Here is a 19,324-nt window from a genome sequence, read left to right as displayed (position 1 = left end):
GCCTGAGCGACGTACTGCGGTGCCCAGACCTGGGAAAACATGGGTTATAGATGCTTCCAGGCATCGACAGGGCAACAGGGCAAGTCCAAGCACCCTCTTCCCATGTTAGAGATGAGGAAGGGCAGCCTAGGGTGGTGGCATCACCTGTGAGGCCACAGAGCCGGTCAAGGTCAGGGATGGCTGGTCCCTGCAACTCCAAGGCTGCAAACTTTCCTTCCGGCCAGGGGTCCCCCAGCTTCTCCATTCCGCGACGGCTTGGCACTCACTGACGCACTCGCCTGCTCGTGGAACACTTCTGGAGGACTGCTAGGCACCAGACCTCAGGCAAGGACCAGTAGGAAGTGCAAAGGTGACCCTCGGAGGTGCCCAATCCTGCAGACCACCTGACCGGAGCCACTACCCTACCTGGCCCGTGGTGCACAAAACCTTCCTGTTCTAGCCCTGTCCTGTGCTGAGAGACCGAAGTGACTTGCCAGGGCCCACAGCAGGGAAGGGGCACTGCAGGGCTCAGACTCGGGCTGTGGGGCCTAGACACCTGCGACCTGTTGTCTTGAAAGGTTTGAGAGAGATCTGCTACTACTGTCGACGATGACGGAGCGTGGGTAGCATTAGCTGGCACCTAATACTTGCTCTGTGCCTACTTGAGCCAAGTGTGTGTCCCCGAACTGTCACAGTAACTTGATGGGCTTTGAGTCGTTCTCACCCAAATGGGAACATCAAAACTCAGAGGTGAAGGGGTTCTATCTGGGTCATCGAGTCAGCCAGAGGGCACCGCAGGACCCCTTACCCTCCTCTGCTCTTCTCTGCCCTTGGCCATAACACTTACTCTCTGTGTGTTTATGGCTCATGTCCTCCCAGCAGTGTCAGCCCAGGGGGCACGGACTGTCCTCTGCATGGTCAGGTATGTGCCCAGGGGGCCCAGACAGGCCTGGCGCACAGTAGGAGGCCATGACTCCGTGTTTCCGCAGGCTGGACTCTAATGTACCACAGGCTTCACCATCAAAGACGGATGACCAAAGGAGGCGGGTTATTTGGGGTGACGACCCCAGAAGGGAAGGGGAGAAGGGACTGGGGGGAGAAGCTCCACGCCGCCCGGGCAGGAGGGACGCGTCTCGGGGAGTCGCACAGCTGGAGGGGAGAGGAGGGAGGGGCAGCGGCGGGGCCCTTGCCAGGAGGGGGAGGGAGCCCTGGAACAGCGTTTTTCACCACCGCCTCCCCACCCCGGCGCTCCCGCCCGGATCGCTTTCGCAGTTCGCATTTCCAAGGCCGGTCCCGGGTTATTTCGGTCGGAAACCTGATCCTTCGCGGGTTTATTTTAGCACCTTGGAGAACTCCCAGTGCCGCACCGATCCCGGCCGCACCCCGCCCGCCGCCGACGCCTCCGGGCGCCTCCGGGCGGCGGGGCAGGGGGCGCGGGGACCCGCAGAGCGGCACCCGCACCCGGGACCCCCACTCCCGCAGAGGCCGTGGGGCGCGACGGCGCGCTGCCGGGTGCGGGGTCCCGGGTCTGTGCGCGCTCCGGCCGCTCCCTGACCTTGGGGCGCCGCGGAGCCGCCGCTCCCCAGCTGGGGCGACGATTGTGCGGGAGGGCAGGATTTTTGGTGCCAGAACTGTGGCTCTGAAGGCTCCGCTGGAGAGGCCGGACCAGAGCGGCAGCGAGGAGCGTCCCTACCCGGAACCCCCAGAGGGCGGCCTCCTTGGAAGCCAGGCTGGGAGAAGCAGCCCCAGCCACCCTCCGGTGACCTCCCTGTGGCCAGTGGCATCTCCATCCCGCGCGTTACCGCCCCCCGCCCCCGCCCGGGAAGAACATTCCTCACGCCGGCCTGCACACACACGCACTCTTACATACACTCACGTTCAAAAATGTGCTCAGCTCCACTCACCAGCACACACGCATCCGCACATCCCCGGGGACAGATGACACAAGACACAAGCCCGTATACACACGCGCAGGCCCAGGGACACACATGCCAACCAGCACGCTCAGACACCCACACGCTCATACAGACACACCCTCACGCAAGGCGCACACAGTCATACATGATCAATACACGCTTGCTCCACACCCACACCACACACCACTTATGCTCATCGCACACACACAACTGTCACATATACTCTCACATACACACACCCACACCATCACACGCTCACACGTACACTCACACACTCTAACCTCCTCTACTACGCTTACTACACACACATCGCACCCCTGCTTTACCCCTCCTAGAAGTGCTTTCTTCACCCTCCCTGCCCCAAGCTCAACACCGGACACTCACAAATCAAAACAATAAACTCTATATATCTGACTTATAGCAGTCGATACTCACTCGTAAACGTTTCAAGTATGAATTTGTATTTATATATTATTCATGTTAATTCATACCTCCATCCATCATTCCTGGATTTACCCTGGCATCTCTCTGACCCATGGGACGTAAGTGCCGTGGGGACCACGCCTGCCGTCTGTCCTGGCCCTGCCCGTGTCCCCAGCAACCCCTGAACGCCCAGCCGAGCGCAAGTGTCCAGTCGATACTGGCGAAGGAAAGCATGTGTGGATGGTGGAGGGTCCAGCTGAGAAGTCCTGAGCCTGACGTACCCTAGAAGCAATATGGTTCTGAACTTGTGGCCAGAAAGGCCTTCGCTTCCAGACCTGCAGCCCCCTGAAGCAGTTGGTCTTATGCCTCCCAGACGTTTCCCATTCCACGCCACTGTCTCTTCACAGAGAATGCCCTAGGTTCTAACGCGGGGGCCCTCTCTGGATGGCCTCGCCGGGCTTGTGTTCCCCATCTGTAGGGGAGGCCATGGATCAGCCCTCTCTGAGATCCCATTCCTGCTCCCCGCAGAGATGGGGTGCATCAGTGATGTCAGGTGGGCCCTGCAGTGGGCTCCACCTCCTGGCCTCCGGATGTCCCGTCTCTAGCCATTTGCCTGGCTTTCAGCCCTGCCCCCTGTTTTCTGGGTGGGCGTTCCAAGACTTACCACTGGCTTCCAGTCTGGTCCCAAACAGTTAAGGAGAGAACCCTGTTTCCCAGGGCAACAGAATTCCAGCATTAACATTTCCATCTGCAGAACAAGGGCTTTTCCTTCCTGGGAAATGCCTTTCTAGTCCCATGATGACCACACCCTTGGAGGCTACGATCTTTTGAAGGACCAGTGTCGGCCTTGAGATGCAGGTTGGCTGGTGAGGGAGAGGGAGCCTGGAGACCAGCTCCAAAGGCCATGAAAACGAGGTCCCGACAACTACAGGGACGCCAGGGACAGCTCCTGTTCCCTTGAATCGCCAGCCTCCGGGTCTTAGAGCCGGGCTGCTGGGGGCAATCCACACCCCCACCCTCCCCGGGCCTCAGTGTCTTGGCTACAGAATGGCACGGTGACAGAAGCCAGCTGGTGGGCTGACCATGGAGGGCCTGGAGGGGAACTGTACGATGGCTTACAGGGATGCTCGGTGAGGAGAAGCTGCCTCCAGCTCTCTCCGCAGACCTTGAAGGACTCTCAGCTTGTTTGAGCTGCATGTGAAAATCAGCCGGGCTGGGCCATGTGGTTCTGATCCCAGCTTTGTTGTACGGCTGGTTCTCCGTGACCTCTCTGGGCCAATGTGGCCAGAATGGAGGGACCCTGTCCTCCCAGTGACCATACTTTGAGTCCCCAAGTTGCCACACTGGGGAGTTCATCTCCTGGCTGGGGTTGGGGCTGTCCAGTCTCTCCTCTTTCTCATTCATTGGTGACTTTCCCGAGGGTTCTAGGGAGACTGAGATCTGGGGGAGGGGGAAAGGTCAGCGAGGGGCACTATGAGTGTCCCCGTGGTGTTGGGTGTGCTACCACCAGATGTCCCCTTCTGCACTTCATACATGTGTGGACGGACCCTGGGCCTTCCACAGATGCTGAGGCAGCTGCAGGCCTGGGCCTGACACCCACGGAGCTCCAGGAAATGCTGAGTGGGAGGAAGACTGAGCTGGGAGGCAGAAGGACCAACAGGGCCCAAGAGCTGGGGAAGCAGCCAGAGCCTTGACCGGCCCAGGAGGACTGGGACAGGGCGCGTGCAAGAGCCCAGGCTGCGGAGACCCTCTCTCGGTCAGGGCTGGCCTGTGGGGAGCACTCTTCAGCTCAGAGCCTGGTGACCAGGCCCACGGACACCGCCGTAGCCCTCCGCCCACAAAACTGGCCTTCAGCTAGCCCAGGACAAGGTACTGCACGGGGTATGACGTGCAGGGAGGCATCTATAGGGCTGGGGTTAAGTGGGAGGGGGGCTTCTGTTTTGCAAGAGTCCTCACCCTGGGGGCACCTGAGCACCTTTTCCAGTGGGACTCACTAGCGACAGGGGTTACTAGGGGTCAGTTCCATCCCATTCAGAGGGGTTGGCCACAGCTAGCAAGGGCAGCGCCCCTGGAGGAAGGAACTGAGTGGGCTTTGGCCAGATGTGGCTGGGGATCCAGACTCTGAAAGGCTTCTGTCCCCAGATCCCTGGGTCTGTCTGTATAGCCCACCTTCAGGCGTCAGGGGTCACTCAGGCAGCACCACCTCTAGGGGTGTGGCTGTTTAGTGACAAGGTTAAGGCTCTGGCCTCTGTCCTTTTCACATCGAATGAGAAAAATGTGCAGCCTGGCACGAGTTCACAGAGCAAGCACCCATGTCCTTGTCGCCAAGATGGCATCTGTGACTTCAGGGAACACCCTGGCCAGTGGGGGCTGCTCTGTTCCAGGCACTGGGGGTGATGGGGGTTGGGAGATGAGACAGACATCCCCACAAGTTAACATCTTACCTATACAGAAACTGAATAGTATAACAGTTATCTGAAGGCAAAGGAGGTGACGTAGGCCCTGGTGAGTTCCAGAAGAGCAGAATGCTTTGGGGGAGCCATGACGTCACAGCAGGGAGAGGCCACCTTGGGTTATGAGGCCAGGGAAGTCTTCTTCGTGGAACCGGACATTTACACGGGGTCTTTGGGAGACCTGTGCTGTCTGGGCTTCTCCTCTGTAGCAGGAAACAGGTCATGAGGGCCACCCTCCCTTCGTCTCAGTGAGCAGGACTAGAAATCAGGTACCTGTGGCCTAAGCTGGCATTGGCATGCGATGGTCCCTCTACCCGGCTGATCATCCCTCAAAGAGGAGACCTCAGAGGGGCCGGAACCCTCCCTCCCCAGCTCCTGCCCTCCCGGGCACTCAAAACGCTCTAACGGGACACTGGCCGGAAGGGCCTGCTTCCCAGTGGGCTGCGGGTACCTTTGGAAGTCAGAGTCATGGGGGCAGGGCAGGTCAGTGGCTCTAAGTGCCTGCCAGGTTTCCTGATGTCACAAACCACCTGGCCTTTCCCTGGGGGAGTAGACTGCAAGGTGGGGGTGGGGCTGGTGGTTTGCAGCAGCTCAGAGAGGTTCACGGGACTCTCCAGGGTCAACCCCCCCTTGAACCTCGGCACTCAGATGGCTGGGGTCCCAGTATCAGCTGGGACACCTGCCGGCGTAGGGCCTCCGGCAAGTCTCTGGGGTCTCCCAGCTTTGAATTCCTGCTCTGTGAAGCACCCATAATAGACCTCCCTCCACAGGGGTGGCTGAGGGCAGAGGAAATGATGACGCACTTTATCCCAGCCGGGGCCCAACAGGCCTGACCACCTGTCTGAGTGCCAAGAGGCTCTGTCCCAGGAATCCTGTCCCCGGACTTCTCCCCCAAGCTTCCCAGCCCTGGGGCCTCCCAGGGTCCCTGCACTGTTTCCACCCAGCCATGGCCCCACCATGGCCAGGAATACCGTGAGCTGCAACCCTCCTCCCCAGGGAGGCTGCCGCGCTCAAAGGGCAGAGGAGCCCACCTGCGCCCGACAGAAGCCGAACTACACTACCCAGAATTCCTGGGGCTAGCCAGAAAGGAAATGTCGTTTCTGCGAGGAGAGGCTTAGCTCCCCACAAGCTGCAGGAGGAGAGGGGGGGGAGCCGGGGAGAGGGTTAGCAGGGGGAGGGCGGGCTGTGTGCGGGGAGCGAGGGTGGAGAGCAGGGCGGGCGGCGAGGAGGAGGCGGCGCCCGCCCGCCGCCGCCGCCGCCTGCGGACCTGCATCCCCGCGGGGCCGGCGAGGGGGCGGCGGTCCCTGCGTGCGCTGCGCTCCGGCAGCGGCTGCAGGCGGACGCGGGGCCAGGCCGGCGCAGGGGCTGAGTTTCTGCAAAGTTTGACCTGGTTGCCTTTCCGATGCTGCAGCAGAGCGAGGCAGCGCGGGGCGCGCCAGGCGGCTGCGGCGCGGCGGCGGGTCTGAGCGGCGGCAGCGCGCTCACAATGATCATAAAATAAAGCGGACGCACGGGGTGGGGGCGAGAGAGCCCCGAGCCTCACCCCTCCGCCCCCGGCCACCCCTCCCCCGGCAGCCCCGAGCTAGGAGGAGGCGGGGGCCGGGGGCGCCCACGGCCGCCCCGGACCCCAGTAGAGCCAAAGGACACTGCCCGGGGGAGGGGGGAACGCCCCGAGGACGTACCCGCGGCGGGGGTCAGGGGCGTCCGGAGGGCGGCGTCCGGGGCACGCGGAGCGGCCAGAGGGGCAGGTGAGTCGGTGGCGCCGCCCGGGTGGGGGCGTGCGCGCCAAAGTTCCCCGGCGGCGGCGAGCGCGCCCGACGCGCTGGGGGCCTAGCGCCGCTCGGGGCTGGCGAGGGTGGGGACGGAGGCGACCGACGCGGCGGGGCTGGGGCACTGCGCCCTCCGGGGTCGGGGGATCCCGGTCCGGGAAGGGGCGCACGCCCGATCACACCGGCCTGCGGGGTGACACTGCGCGCCCCCCGGGGGCCGGAGGGATCCGGCGGGGGAAGGGGCTCGGGCGCCGGAGGCAGTGCCAGGGCCGGCGAGTCCACGCGGCCCACTGCGGTGCCGGCCGGTCGTCCTCCCCCGCCACCCCACGCCACCCCCGGGCCGGGAGGGTGTCAGCGGAGATGTCACGGGCGGCGATTATTCGCTGGTGCGCGCGGTCGTGCAGCCGCCACTGACGGGGCGGGCGGGGAGGGGGGGCGCCGCCTCCGGGGAGGACGCCCAGAGCTGCGCCGTCAGCTCCGCAGCCCGCGCCCCGCGCACACGCGTCGCCGCCTCGCGCGCCCCCCGCAGCAAAGTTCGGCTCAACTTTGAGGCGGGCCTTGACGCCCTGTCTCCTCCACGCCCCCAACCAGGTCCTCCGCGGCCGCGGCGAGCCAGGCGGCGGCCCGAGCGCAGCCCCGGAGCCCCGCGCGGCGACGGGCGGCGGCGGCAGCGGCGGCGGGGGGACGCGGCGCGCCCGCGTGGGGGCGTCGACCCGCGCCCGCGAGTGGGCGCCGACGGGGACCCGCGCCGCGCTCCTCGGCGACCCCGCGGGCGGCCGGAGCCCGGCGCTCGCCTCCTGGAAGCCGCGGGTCGGCGCTCGCCCCCGAGGGCGCCCCGGCCTCCGCGCTCGAACAGAAACTGCTCTTCCATTGATAGGGCCCCGTTGGGCGAGCGGCCGGTGCGTGTGCCCCGCGCGAGCGCGTGCGGAAGGCAGAAGGGCAGGAAGTCGGACTTCTGCAGCGAGGGTGGCGGCACCGCGCAGGGGACGAGCCTTCCTCATTGATGTGTCTGCCGGCCTTCGCCTTCTTCGCCCCAAGACTTCAGGAGCGTCTCGGAGCTGCGTTCCCCGCGTGTGAGGCACGGAAGGACTGGATGTCTGAACAACATGATTGTCCATTAGCCTCCAAACTTTCCTTTTTTTAACCCAAAGAATATCGGTGATTTTTGTCCACTGCTAGCAGAAGAGAGAACCCAGGGCTCTTGAGATGCAGCAAAATCCTTATTTATAAACGGGCCCGAGAGAGTGATATGCAAAGACCCTGTACTCAGTGAATTTTCTATCCTATGGATATCGGTCTTGAGATTTGAGGTTGGAGAGCAGTACCGTCTGCACTGGGTCAGGCCGCCTCCATCCTTTCAATGCCCAGTTTCCTCTGGGACTGCTGGCCCTCCCTGGAGATCCGAGCCGTACTGTGTGCCATGGGCTGTATTCAGAGCATCGGGGGCAAAGCCAGAGTCTTCCGGGAAGGTATCACCGTGATTGATGTGAAAGCCTCAATCGACCCCATCCCCACCAGCATCGACGAGTCCTCCAGCGTGGTGCTCCGCTACCGGACACCCCACTTCCGTGCCTCAGCCCAGGTGGTCATGCCGCCCATCCCCAAGAAAGAGACCTGGATCGTGGGCTGGATTCAGGCGTGCAGCCACATGGAGTTCTACAACCAGTACGGGGAGCAGGGCATGTGAGTACCGCCCGGGGCGAGTGCTGGGGGCGCTGCTCAGACTGGGGAGCTTGGGGGTCTGGGGTCGGGGCTGGGGGCCAGAGGGGAAGCTTTAGGCAGGTACGGAAGTGGCCCGTGAGTCCTCCCTCTTGGCCAGGTGCTCTCAACGGGTTGCCTGTCGATTCGGGTTGGGGTCATGGCTCTGCGACCTTCCCTCCCTGTGTCACCGGCCCCTGGGGTTCCTGTGTCATTGCCTGTAAGAGGCCGGTTTGTAGAGGCGCATTCCACCAGGTGTCTCTTTGGCAAATCTGACAAGCGTGCTGTCCCGGGGCCATGAGAAAGCCTGAGGCTTGCCACCCCCCACCCCTCGGCTGGGGCCTCCTTGGGAGGCACCTGTGGCCCATACTCCGGAGGGGAATGGGGCCCTTGGATGCCTCTGTGGTTATTTGTATCGAGCTTAGTGCTGGGCTCGAACTTGTCTCTGCAGTGTTTTCAGAGGTGCGTGAGGGCCTGGGGGAAGGCTTTGCAGTTCCTACGGTGTTTTGTTGGAGAGGATGGCTAGTTTTAGAAACCTAGTTTGCTTCACGGAGTAGCGTGTTTCTCTCCCCGAGGCAGAAGGCCGCTGTATGCAGACATCCCGTGTCAGTGTCCCGAAGGCTCCAGAGGGGCCCTAACACTGGCCGCTTCTCTCCAGCTTGGTCTCCGGAATGTTCCCAGGACAATGCATGTCTTGGTGCAGGACACGCGGAGCCTGGGTCTACTCTTCTGCTATGTTGTCTGGCCGCAGAGGTGGTCATCCCCAGTCTGGAAAGAGTACCAGTAGAAAGGAAAGCAACTCAGCTTTCAGGGCCGCCCTGAGATAGGGCGGTGAAAATAGCTCTTTTGGAGCACGAGGTCCCTCAGGGGGAGCTAGGCAGGCCCTGAGGGCAGCCTGCCACCCCGTGCACCCTGCTTCCCAGTTCTGCAAGTGAGCGGAGCAGGGGGTTCCCTGGGGGTTGGACCTTTTCGCTGATTTCAGGACATCCTGGCACACACCCCCCACCAAAATTAGAGGGGGTGAGGAGGGGATGGAGGGTGGTGGGACCCCGGATCTTGTCGCTTTTCCACTGAACAACTCCAGGGGTGCCCCTGAAGTTATAAGGGGGACAAGAGGAAGGTGGTAAAGGGTAGAAGGGGGGTAACAGGGATCACCCCATAGAGGTGTGGGGGGGCACGTTCCTCTGTCAAACTGATGTCTACACCCCAAGCCTTTTGATTCTCAAAAGTGGCTATTAACCAAGGCAGGGGGCTGACTTCCCATGGCAAGAAGGGAAACATTCTTAGCTCTTCGGTGTGGACTCTCCTAGGAAGCCTTAAACCGGAAGTCTTCTGGGACTTTGTAAAGGATCTGGGAGGACGGACAAGACACAGAGGTTTTTCTAGGGGTTTTAGGGAAAGCCTGTCTTCTTCCTTGGAAGTGGAGGGGGAGGCAGAGGGACTCGCGGAACGTGGAAAGATAAGAGTGCCAGGAGGAAGGACGTGCGGGAGGACCAGGGGCGCTGAGTTGAGGCAGACATGGTGTGCTGCGGGGAGAGGCAGGCCTGGCTGGGGCCTCCGCCTCCCAGTCTGTGCACAGGCCTGGAAGCCTCCCTTTGGTGGCTCCGTGTCCTTCTAGGCACTATTGCTGGAGGCAGGCTTGAGGCTGGAGACCCGAGATGACTTTCCCTTTCCGTGCCAGTCCTTGCTTCCTGGTTAGAAGCGCCTGCTGCACACCTAGCTGCAGTGGAGCGGACCTGGGCGGGAGTCCAGGCTCTGCACTTTCCAGGGTGCGATCTTAGCCACTCTGGCCCTCGGTTTCCTTGTCTGCAAACAGGGCCAGTCACAGCCCTTGCCCCCCCGGCTTACTGTGAGAATCATGGGAGGTGACATTTGTCGAGCAGTCGGCACTGTGCCAAGCCCAGGGTTGTTGTCTTTGACATTGTTACTGTGACCATCCTCCTCTCTGCTGCGGGGTTGAGCCAGCTGAGAACCGCGGCCAAGGCTGCAGAATTCAGAAAGATGCAAACTTCCCTTGGTCCCGAAGTTTCTCCTGAGCCCAGGTCTCCGTCTTTTACACAGCGCCCACTCCCTGACTTTTAAAAATTTAAAAATAGTGCAAGTCACGGATGATTTGCGTTTTCAGAGGTTGAAGGCCGTTTTCGTTGCTCTCCACTTGCTTCCCTTTGTTTCCTCCCCTCCCTGGGGCACCTCTTACAGGATGGAGGGGGGCCTGTGTCCCCTGAACCCATCCTCCCTGGGCCTGAACCCCCAGCTGGGGCAGGACCAGCCCCAGAGAGAGGGCAGAGCCTGTGTGCAGCAACCCCTCCTGCGCTCAGGCCCAGGCCCAGAACAGCCGACCACCCTGGCTCTGGGCCCTGCTGCTGTATCAGCTGTTGGGGGGATAGGGAAAGAAGTCCCCGCAGGCGGCTCTGAGGGCCCCGAGGTGCAATCTTTCCGACCCCAAAGGTTGCTTTATCGTCTTTTTGAGCCCCGTGACAATGCAGAAAGTGAGGGGTGGTCAGGAGGGACTGCACAGAGACACGGGCGGGCCACAACTGCCCCCGTCCTGTGCACTGTGGGGCGTGGGAAGCATCCCTAGACTCGGCCTACTTGGTGCCAGGTCCGCCCCCGCCGGGACGATCAAGCTGTCTGTAGACATTGCCCGCTGTCCCTGGGAGGGGTGCAGAGTCACCCCTGAGAACCACTGGACGAGACCCTCACGAGACCCTTTCATTTGAAGTATTTGAATACTTCAAATGAAACCCACACTCTGGGCCTTCGTGGCCTGGGGAGAGAGCAGCCCAGTGGCAAAGGTTAAGGGTAGGGTTTCTGTCCTTTACATACGGGCTTGTATCCAAAATATTAATTCCAAATACTTAACCAAAACCCGTAATACCCCTGCACATTATCCCTGCTTAAAATTAATCTCTAATCCGGGAGAACTTTTTAGAATGACACCCGGGTTTGAACCGTTTGAATTGGAACGCGCGTGCACACGCCTCGGCTGAACACCGACTCCTACGGACGACAGCGTCTCTCCGTGCCAGCTTCGCAGGGTTCTATATGGTTTTCGACCCACCCACACTGCTTTAAAAGCCACCTCCCCCAAACTGTTGGAGACACCTGCCTCCACAGCCCCTTCCTCCACGATTCCTCAACCGCCACCTGTCAGCCAGCACAGCCTTCGAAGTGACAAGTCACAATTTCTAGCCTGTGTGGGAGACGCTTTATGTTGTCCCCAGCTTGCCCTCCCCTGGGGCCCCCAGGGAAGCTGGGGCGTGGCTGAGGCCCAGGGCTGGTTGGGGGCTAGGGGAGAAAGAGCTCAAGAGAGAGGGTCTCTGTGGGCGGCCAGTGCTCCCTGCCCACGCCCTAGTCCAGCTGCGAACTTGGGGCTGGTTTCTTAACCTTTCTGAGCCTCTCTGTTCCCATCTGTGAGATGGGGAGAAAGGTCCTTCCCTCGCTGGGTATTGGGAGGAGATGCACCATACGAGCTCAGCACAGTGCCTGGTGCATTCCACGCACTTGATCCGTGGCTCTGTCCGTGGCGGAGCTGCTAACGAGTTCACTGGTGATCCTGTGATCGATCCCTGGCGGAGTCCGCAGAAAGATGGCTCTCGCAGAGCTGTGCTCTCTTCTGGGCTGGGTTTCGCGGACCCGCTTCCAGCGTGGGAGCCTTGAGTGAGGAGACCTGCTGGCAGGGCGTGGGGGGTCTTTCCAGCCAGAGCACGCGATGACATCTGCCGTCAGGGCTGCAGGAGGCTGGTGGGAAGGGGCCGGGCAGGGGTGGAGGGACTGGGGACTGAGGCTTCAGGCGGAGGGGGACGCTGGAGCTGGGCATGTGCACACCTGCCCTGGCTCCCCTTCCTCTCTTTTCTCCCCAGGACCTCTTGGGGTCCTCATTTTAGGATGAGGAAACCGCCTCTGACACCTGAGGCCTCTTGCCCAAGGGGGCTTGCTCTGCTCCAGTGGGGGACCACGTGGCCTCTTCCTGCAGCCGCGGGCCCCGCACAGAACAATCGAGGACGAAGCTTCCTCTCTGGGACCGGAAGGCGGCCTCCCCCATCTGCTGGGCCCTGGCGGAGGGGAGGGCAGCTTGGGTGGGAGAGGGAAGTCCTGGTTTCCAGGCTTTGGGGTGGGAGGAAGTGGCGGTGGGGGCGGGGGCTGCCTGGCCCAAAGAGAGCTCCCCGTGGACCGGCCCTAGCCAAGTGACGGCTCCAGCCCTCACCTTCCAAGTCCCGAAAACAAAAGCCGGCTGCCCCCGGAGATGTGCAAGGGGGGACCCAGCCGCCACAGTGATCGGGGAAATAACAAATTAAACCCGGAGATCCTTTGTTGTTTGCTGATCAGATCCAGGTAGAAACGAAACTGATCCCTAATGCCCCGTGTTGGGGTTGGCGGCGGGGGCCGGGGGGGGGCGGTGGCAGGTGGACAGCCTCACTCGCTGTTGGAGGGGCACGAGGAGGCAGCCTCTGGAAGGTGGGTTTGGCTGGATCTCTGACAATTTCAAATATACGCGTCCTTCATGCAGTTCTGCTCGTGGAGTTTGTCTTACAGAGACTTGGAGCACCTGGCCCAGTGCCTGACATATAGTAGGCGGACAAAAAAAAAAATCTCCTGACCCAAAAAAAAAAAAAAAAAAAAAATTGCCAAACGATGAACGGAAGAGCCAGGGCGTAAGGATGTAGGTACGAGGTTGAAAACGCCTGCAAAGCGCCAGGAGCAGCTCCGGTGGCCGTCGGTGGGGAGGGCGAGTGTGGTCTGCGTACGCGTGGAAGATGGGGAGGCCGGCACTGCCCGGGAGGCCGGGCCGGGGGTGCCGCCATGGGGGAAACGGTCCTCGTGTTGCGTTTTCTTACAGAAGTTGTAAAATATGCAGGGCAGGAGCCCCGCTTTGTTAAAAAGAAAACACTGTGAGTGGCGATGTGTGCTGCGTGTCTGTGCAGAGAAAGGTCTAGAAGGGTGTTTACCCAAGTGTAATGCGGTGAGTAACCTCAGGGAGGTGGGGGGAGGCATGGGAGATGTGGCTTTGGCTTCTCACGTCATACTCTTCTCTACGTTTTTTTTTTTTTTTTTAAGAAAAGCACCACTTTTGGGGCGCCTGGGTGGCTCAGTCAGTCAAGCGTCTGCCTTCGGCTCAGGTCATGGTCTCGGATGTGAGGCCCTGCTCAGTGGGGAATCTGCTTCTTCCTCTCCCTCTGCCCTGCTGGTGCTCTCTCTCGCTCTCAAATAAATAAATAAAATCTTTAAAAAAGATAGAGCACAGCTTTTGTAACTAAGAATTCAAATTAGACAGGCACTACTGTTGGTCCTTTCTGGGGGACCCGGGCTATGGCCTGGACAAAGAGGGGGGCTGGGCCCCAGAAGGAGTGGGGGTTTTGTTTGGGGGAAACCCTAGGAGCAGGCAGGAAGCGGGGACACCCCCCAGACCCTCCGTTGGAGAGCAGACACCTGGAGGGAAGGGGCCAGCCCTGTGGGAGTTCTTCTGGGGCAGAAGTCAGGAAACTGGTCTCCTGGTTGCAAACTTTTACAGAATTTGAACCCTTTGGAAATGATACAGAACTGTGAAATGTGTAAGACTGGGGGCGGGGGAAGATAAGGCCTGAGAGCCTGTGTGACCCATCTGAGGCCCGGAGACCAGCGTGGGCAGAAAAGCCTTGGTGCGGACAGCCCTCTTGCCCTCAAGCCCCAAATCCTTGTTTGTAAACGAGGCTCTCAGAGTGTCGGCCGGACATCAGTTGTGGGATGTGAAATAATATTTAAGTGAACTCCGTTAAGCCTAAGTATAACTTGGATTTAAAGCAACATAGTTATTTTAATGTATATCAGGGAAAAAAATATATCTAGCCTACCCAACATGTTATTTTGGTGTGTTTCTTAGGAAAAACTCAATGTAGTTTTTAAAAAATGATGGAGTGAATAATAACATAGGAGATTCGTGGACAGGATCGAGATGAACAGAGACGTGGAGTTTGGAAACTCTGCTCTGAGGCTCAGTCCAGTCTGGCTTTGGGGCCCAGAACTCAAAATGCGGCGGGAGCCCTGGGAGAGGTGGGGAGCCCCGGGGCACGAGGGGCCATCCATGCTGCGCCCAGGCTCACCGCCCCTGCCTGGCACGGACCTGGCTCTTCCTAGAGCCACAGGGAGCGGCGTGCTGCTGTCTTCCAAGGTCACACAAGGCACAGGTCTCACCTTCCCTCCCAGGGTGCTGCCCTGGGCATCCCTGGGTGCCTTCACCCTCCACTGAGAGGCCTTTGCCCTGGGCCAGTCCTGGGTGATGCTCCGCAGCCCCAAGCCTGCCCCAGCACAGCCCCCCGCGCCCCCCGGCTCCAGGGAAGGCTTTTCTTTTCTTTTTTTTTTAAGATTTACTTACTGGAGAGAGAATGCACACATGAGGGATGGGGAGGGGCAGAGGGAGAGAGAGGGACTCCCTGCTGAGTGCAGAACCTGACACAGGGCTCCATGCGAGGACCCTGCGATCGTGACCTGAGCCGAATCCAAGAGTCGGATGCTTACCGGACGGAGCCACGCAGGCGCCCCCAGGGAAGGCCTTTCTGTGACCCGCCAGACTCACATTCTCTGGCCGTCGTGCTCAGAGCGCGTGTGTGCGTGCGTGCGCCGGGCAAGCCTCTGTGCGTGTGCAGGTGTGTGTGCATGTGCATGTGTTGAGTGAGGGTCTGTTGGCGGCTGCTGGGGACCAGCTCACGGCAGCTGTGGGTCCCGGCCCGGGGGCCCTGTGGTTGCGTCACCTTGAGTGAGGGGTCTCCCGTCTCCAAGCCTCTTCCATCAAATGTGCACCCAGTCTTGGCCCCAGGGTAGTTGAGGAGAAGCACTGCACTGACGTGTATACGCGGGGGATGGGCGTGGGGAACACGACCGCTGTCGCCGGCGTCGCTGCGGCGGTGCCTGTGCTGGGAGGGGCTGTTTCAGGGGTACCTGCTCTGGGTGAGACAGCGCACAAGCAGGAGCGGCTGGGGGGGGTCTGGAGCCTGGGGAGGGCGTGGATGTGCGTGCACTCCACCGGGAGGGGTCCTGAGCTTTGACTACCTCGGCTTTAAGGGCCAGAGGAGTCATGGCAGGTTTATCAGGGTTGCAGGCAGGGATGGTGTGAGCAGATTTATGTTTTTAGAAGATCACTTAGGCTTCTGGGGAATATTGTTGGAGGCAGGAGTAGAGGCTGGGAGACCTAGGTGGAGGTCCTGGCCAGCGTGAAGGCAAAGGGAAGGGGGATGTTCAGAGGTGAGAGGGAGAGTCAAGAATGGTGCCAGGTGGCCAGGGGGTGCAGGGCCCTCCAGTGGCAGGTGCTCTGCAAACACTGATAATGGGTGCTCTGCAAACGTTTGGTGAGTGGATTGACGGATGGGGACTGCTGCAGGAAAAGGGGCGTGAGGGAAGCTGAGGAGTCTGATTCAAACGTGATGCGAGGGGATCCCAGAGGGTTCCAAAGTCCAGCTTCAAGCCTGGACTAGCCTGCTGTCCTTTGGATTCACACACTTACGAGGACGAGGGCAGGAGTGTGACAGGTGGCAGCAGGGCAGTTTCCTGGGTGTGCAGACTGCATGGTCGCCCTGGGCCCATGATCTGGAGTGCCTCGTGCATGGTTCAGTGCTCTGCTGATGCCATGTTGAAATTCTTCATTTTTGAACAGGTGATCTTGAGTTTTTGCTTGTACTGGGTCCCACAAGTTCTCTGGCTGGTCATGCCCTGAAGACCAGCAGAAGCCAGTGAACGGATCAAGGGGGTAGACACACGGGAGACCAGTGTCTTCTGCTCGTGTGCGAACACGGACACAGGCGCGTCTACACTTACCCACAAAATGCCTCTACTCCCAGTCGACCCATTGGCCAGGCACTTGTGTGCATGAGCGGTGCTGGGAGGCTGGCTTGCCCCTTGCAGTGGCCTCCCTACAGCATCTCTGCTGTGCAGAAAGGAGGAGGTTCAGCGTGTGCAGGGCTGGGGTCCCAGCCTGCCCCCCCATGCCATGGAGCAAAGAGCTGAGGGTCTGCCTTGAAGTCCAAGGTCATTCCAGAGCAAACGGAATCTCAGAGGAGACAGTGACTGCGTGGAGTTCATTCCCTTCGGAGAATGTGTCATCCCCAAACTGTAACGGGTCAAAGAGCTTCAGGTCAGTCAGGGCCGGCACGCCTCTAAACGCCTCCCGCACGTGGCTTCCGGGAGCTTCCGTGTACTGCCCCGTAGAGTAACTCGCTTAATAATCAAAAAAATCTTGCAAGGTGGTAGGATTATCCACAGTTGATTGATGGGAGAACGGAGGATCGGAGATTTGTAACAGTCAGAGCTAGTGGCTGGACTGAGGCTGGGTCCAGGCTGGTCCGCGTCTCCTAGAAGTTGTGTCCTTACCCGAGTTCCCTTCCACCTCCTGGCGAGGGGGAGGGGCGGGGACCGGGACCCCGGGGAGTCCGTGCTGGCCTCTGATGATTTGAAGGCAGATGCCCAGGACTTGGTTCTGAGTAACAGCCCACATGAGACGCGGCTGTCTGCCAGCTCATGAGGACTGTCACCCGCCTGTGACTGAGCCAAGGCGTGCATCTGGGGGTGGGAGAGGGAAGCAAATCTGAGGCTGGGAGAGAGGGGCCATTCTGGTGCCGAGTCCCCCTCCCGCAAAACAAGCCAGCTCTTTGGCCGTGAAAGGGGGCCATGGAAGAGCAAAGTTCCTTTTGCAAAGTTCCTTTTGCAAATTTAATTTCTCCTTTTTAATTATGATTACGATTACGATTATGATTATTATTAAGTAGGCCCCACATAGAGCCCAACTTGAGGCTTGAACTTAGGACCCTGAGATCCAGACCTAAGCTGGGGTCAAGAGTCAGACGCTGTACTGTCTGAGCCGAGCAGCTGTCCTGTTTTCTACCTTTGACAAAACCCTTTTGCAAGCCGGTGTAGCCACCGTGAGAGGACAGAATGGGTGCCTTCCGGGCACCTGAGCACAGGTGGGGCAAAGGCACGGGCTTCTGAGAAATCCAGGACAGGGACCGGAAACTCCTTCTCTGGTCCGTGGTACCCACCTAAGAGGGGAGCTGGTAGCCTCATGCCCGCTACCACCCACCCGCGGCTGCTGGGGCCTGGTGGCTCTTGGGGACTGATGGGGACCTCAGAAATGGGAGGTCGTCTGAGCTGTTGCCCTAATTCCCTTGGACTTTGATGAGCTCAGGGCCCCAGGCAGGAGGTGGCCTAGTAGGCAGGTGTTACCCTAATTTGTGACTTTTTCAATGGAATAAACACAAAACAGAAGGGAAATAAACAGGAAAATTAGCAACATCGCATTCCTATTCATCCCTCCCAGAGTGGCCCCAAATTTGCTAACTGCTAACACTAAATGATACATTTGGGTAGAGGAGGACTTCTCTTTATAATGATAAGCTACACCTAACGAAATCGGCCATTTCCCCCATTTTTGAGTTCGGTGGCCTTAAGCACATCCACATCGTCGTGTATCTGTTTCCAGAGCTTTTCCATCTTCTCTGCCTGGAACGCTGCCCTGTGAAACACTGACTCTCTGCCCCTCCCTCTGGCAATCGCTGTTCTGCTTTCTGTTCCTGTGAATTTGACCACAGTAGGGACCTCCTACACGTGGAATCATATAGTATTTATCGGTTTGTGTCTGACTCAGTTTACCCAGCATGATGTCTTCCGGGTTTATCCATTCTGTAGTATACTGCAACATTTCCTTCCTTTTTAGGGCTGAGTAATATTCCACCGTGTGGATGGACCCCATTTTGTTTATCGATTCTCCTACCGAGGGACACGTGGGTTCCTTTCATCTTTTGGCCACAGGGAATGATACTGCTGTGAACGGGAGTGCATTTTGTCGAGTACCGTATCCTGGGGGGCGCTGCTGGCTTACCCCGTTGTGCAGAATTCTGGGGGTAGAGGGTCCTGAGCTTCGGTATTACGGGTGCTCAGGTGGAAACGGCACTGGATGAAGTCAGGCTGCCTGGGTCCCAGGCCCCACTGCCGGGGAAAAAGCCCCCTGGCCCTGGCTTCGCTGTCTTTATCTGTCTGGCGGGATGGACATGATTGTTGATGAGTGTCCAAGGTGGGGGCTCCCCGGGTGCCACTGTGCCCCCAGCCACACGGGAGACAGGCTGGTGTCCTCTTCTGTCCGAGGGGTATTACAGCAACAGTAGGATGACTGATTGGAGAGGATGCAGGAGAACAGGATTTGGCTTTGAAGCGGGCTGCGTCTGGGGGAGCCCAGATGTTGACGGTGGATGTCTGCGCATCGCCTGTCCCTGCGCCCCCACCCTGGGGGGCGGGGGGACGCAGCCTCATGCGTGGCTGATTGAGTGAACTGGCCTTCCTGTCCTCAGGTCCAGCTGGGAGCTCCCGGACCTCCAGGAGGGCAAGATCGAGGCCATCAGTGACTCAGATGGGGTGAACTACCCCTGGTACGGCAACACCACGGAGACGTGCACCATTGTGGGCCCCACCAAGAGAGACTCCAAGTTCATCATCAGCATGAACGACAACTTCTATCCCAGCGTCACGTGGGCTGTGCCTGTCAGCGAGAGCAACGTGGCCAAGCTGACCAACATCTACCGGGACCAGAGCTTCACCACGTGGCTGGTGGCCACCAACACCTCGACCAATGACATGATCATCTTACAGACGCTGCACTGGCGTATGCAGCTGAGCATCGAGGTGAACCCCAACCGGCCCCTGGGCCAGCGCGCCAGGCTGCGGGAGCCCATCGCCCAGGACCAGCCCAAAATCCTGAGCAAGAACGAGCCGATACCGCCCAGCGCCCTGGTCAAGCCCAATGCCAACGACGCTCAGGTCCTCATGTGGCGGCCCAAGTACGGGCAGCCGCTGGTGGTGATCCCGCCCAAGCACCGGTAACAGCCAGGGCGCCCCGCGAGGCTAGACGCAAATAATAACCCCGCTCCGAGCACACCCACGGACTCTGCAGTCGTTTGGCAAAATGCAACCACTCTACCTTCTGGAGCGGGCGGATCTCACTGTGCAAATGCCCCAGGATGGCTCCCCCAGCCCTCCTGGCACCTGCTTCCTTTCGGGGAGGGGAGGCCCGGCTGGGACACCCAACCCCACGCCCCCCCACCTTCGGTCTCCTTTCCTGGCGGTTTCC

The 19,324-nt window shown here is 59.9% G+C and overlaps 1 protein-coding gene across 2 annotated transcripts; it reads left to right on the top strand.

Moving 5' to 3' along the window:
* Positions 1-6,136: 6,136 nt before the first annotated feature.
* On the top strand, positions 6,137-19,124 carry LOC111145965 (family with sequence similarity 78 member A). 2 transcript variants are annotated; one of them, XM_022501302.1, is made up of 3 exons: positions 6,137-6,519; positions 7,418-8,223; positions 18,549-19,124. In XM_022501302.1, exons 2-3 carry the CDS (start codon positions 7,901-7,903, stop codon positions 19,075-19,077), a joined length of 852 nt encoding a protein of 283 aa, XP_022357010.1. In that variant the 5' UTR covers positions 6,137-6,519; positions 7,418-7,900; the 3' UTR covers positions 19,078-19,124. The 2 variants fall into 2 exon arrangements, with proteins under 2 accessions (XP_022357010.1, XP_022357009.1); XM_022501301.1 differs by lacking the exon at positions 6,137-6,519 and having other exon boundaries at positions 7,279-8,223.
* Positions 19,125-19,324: the final 200 nt, after the last annotated feature.

Source organism: Enhydra lutris, unplaced genomic scaffold (genome assembly GCF_002288905.1).
Source record: "Enhydra lutris kenyoni isolate GAN:26980312 unplaced genomic scaffold, ASM228890v2 scaffoldscaffold13, whole genome shotgun sequence".
Classification (NCBI taxonomy): domain Eukaryota; kingdom Metazoa; phylum Chordata; class Mammalia; order Carnivora; family Mustelidae; genus Enhydra; species Enhydra lutris.
Note: the sequence above shows the minus strand (reverse complement) of the source record. Positions and strands in the feature narration are given on the sequence as shown.

What these genes read in the sequence shown, in the direction of transcription:
- LOC111145965 (XM_022501302.1), top strand. Translation starts at nt 7,901, where the DNA reads ATGCCCAGTTTCCTCTGGGACTGCTGGCCCTCCCTGGAGATCCGAGCC. An exon ending in CAGTACGGGGAGCAGGGCAT is followed by an intron (nt 8,224 to 18,548) that starts GTGAGTACCGCC and finishes TCCTGTCCTCAG; the next exon opens with GTCCAGCTGGGAGCTCCCGG.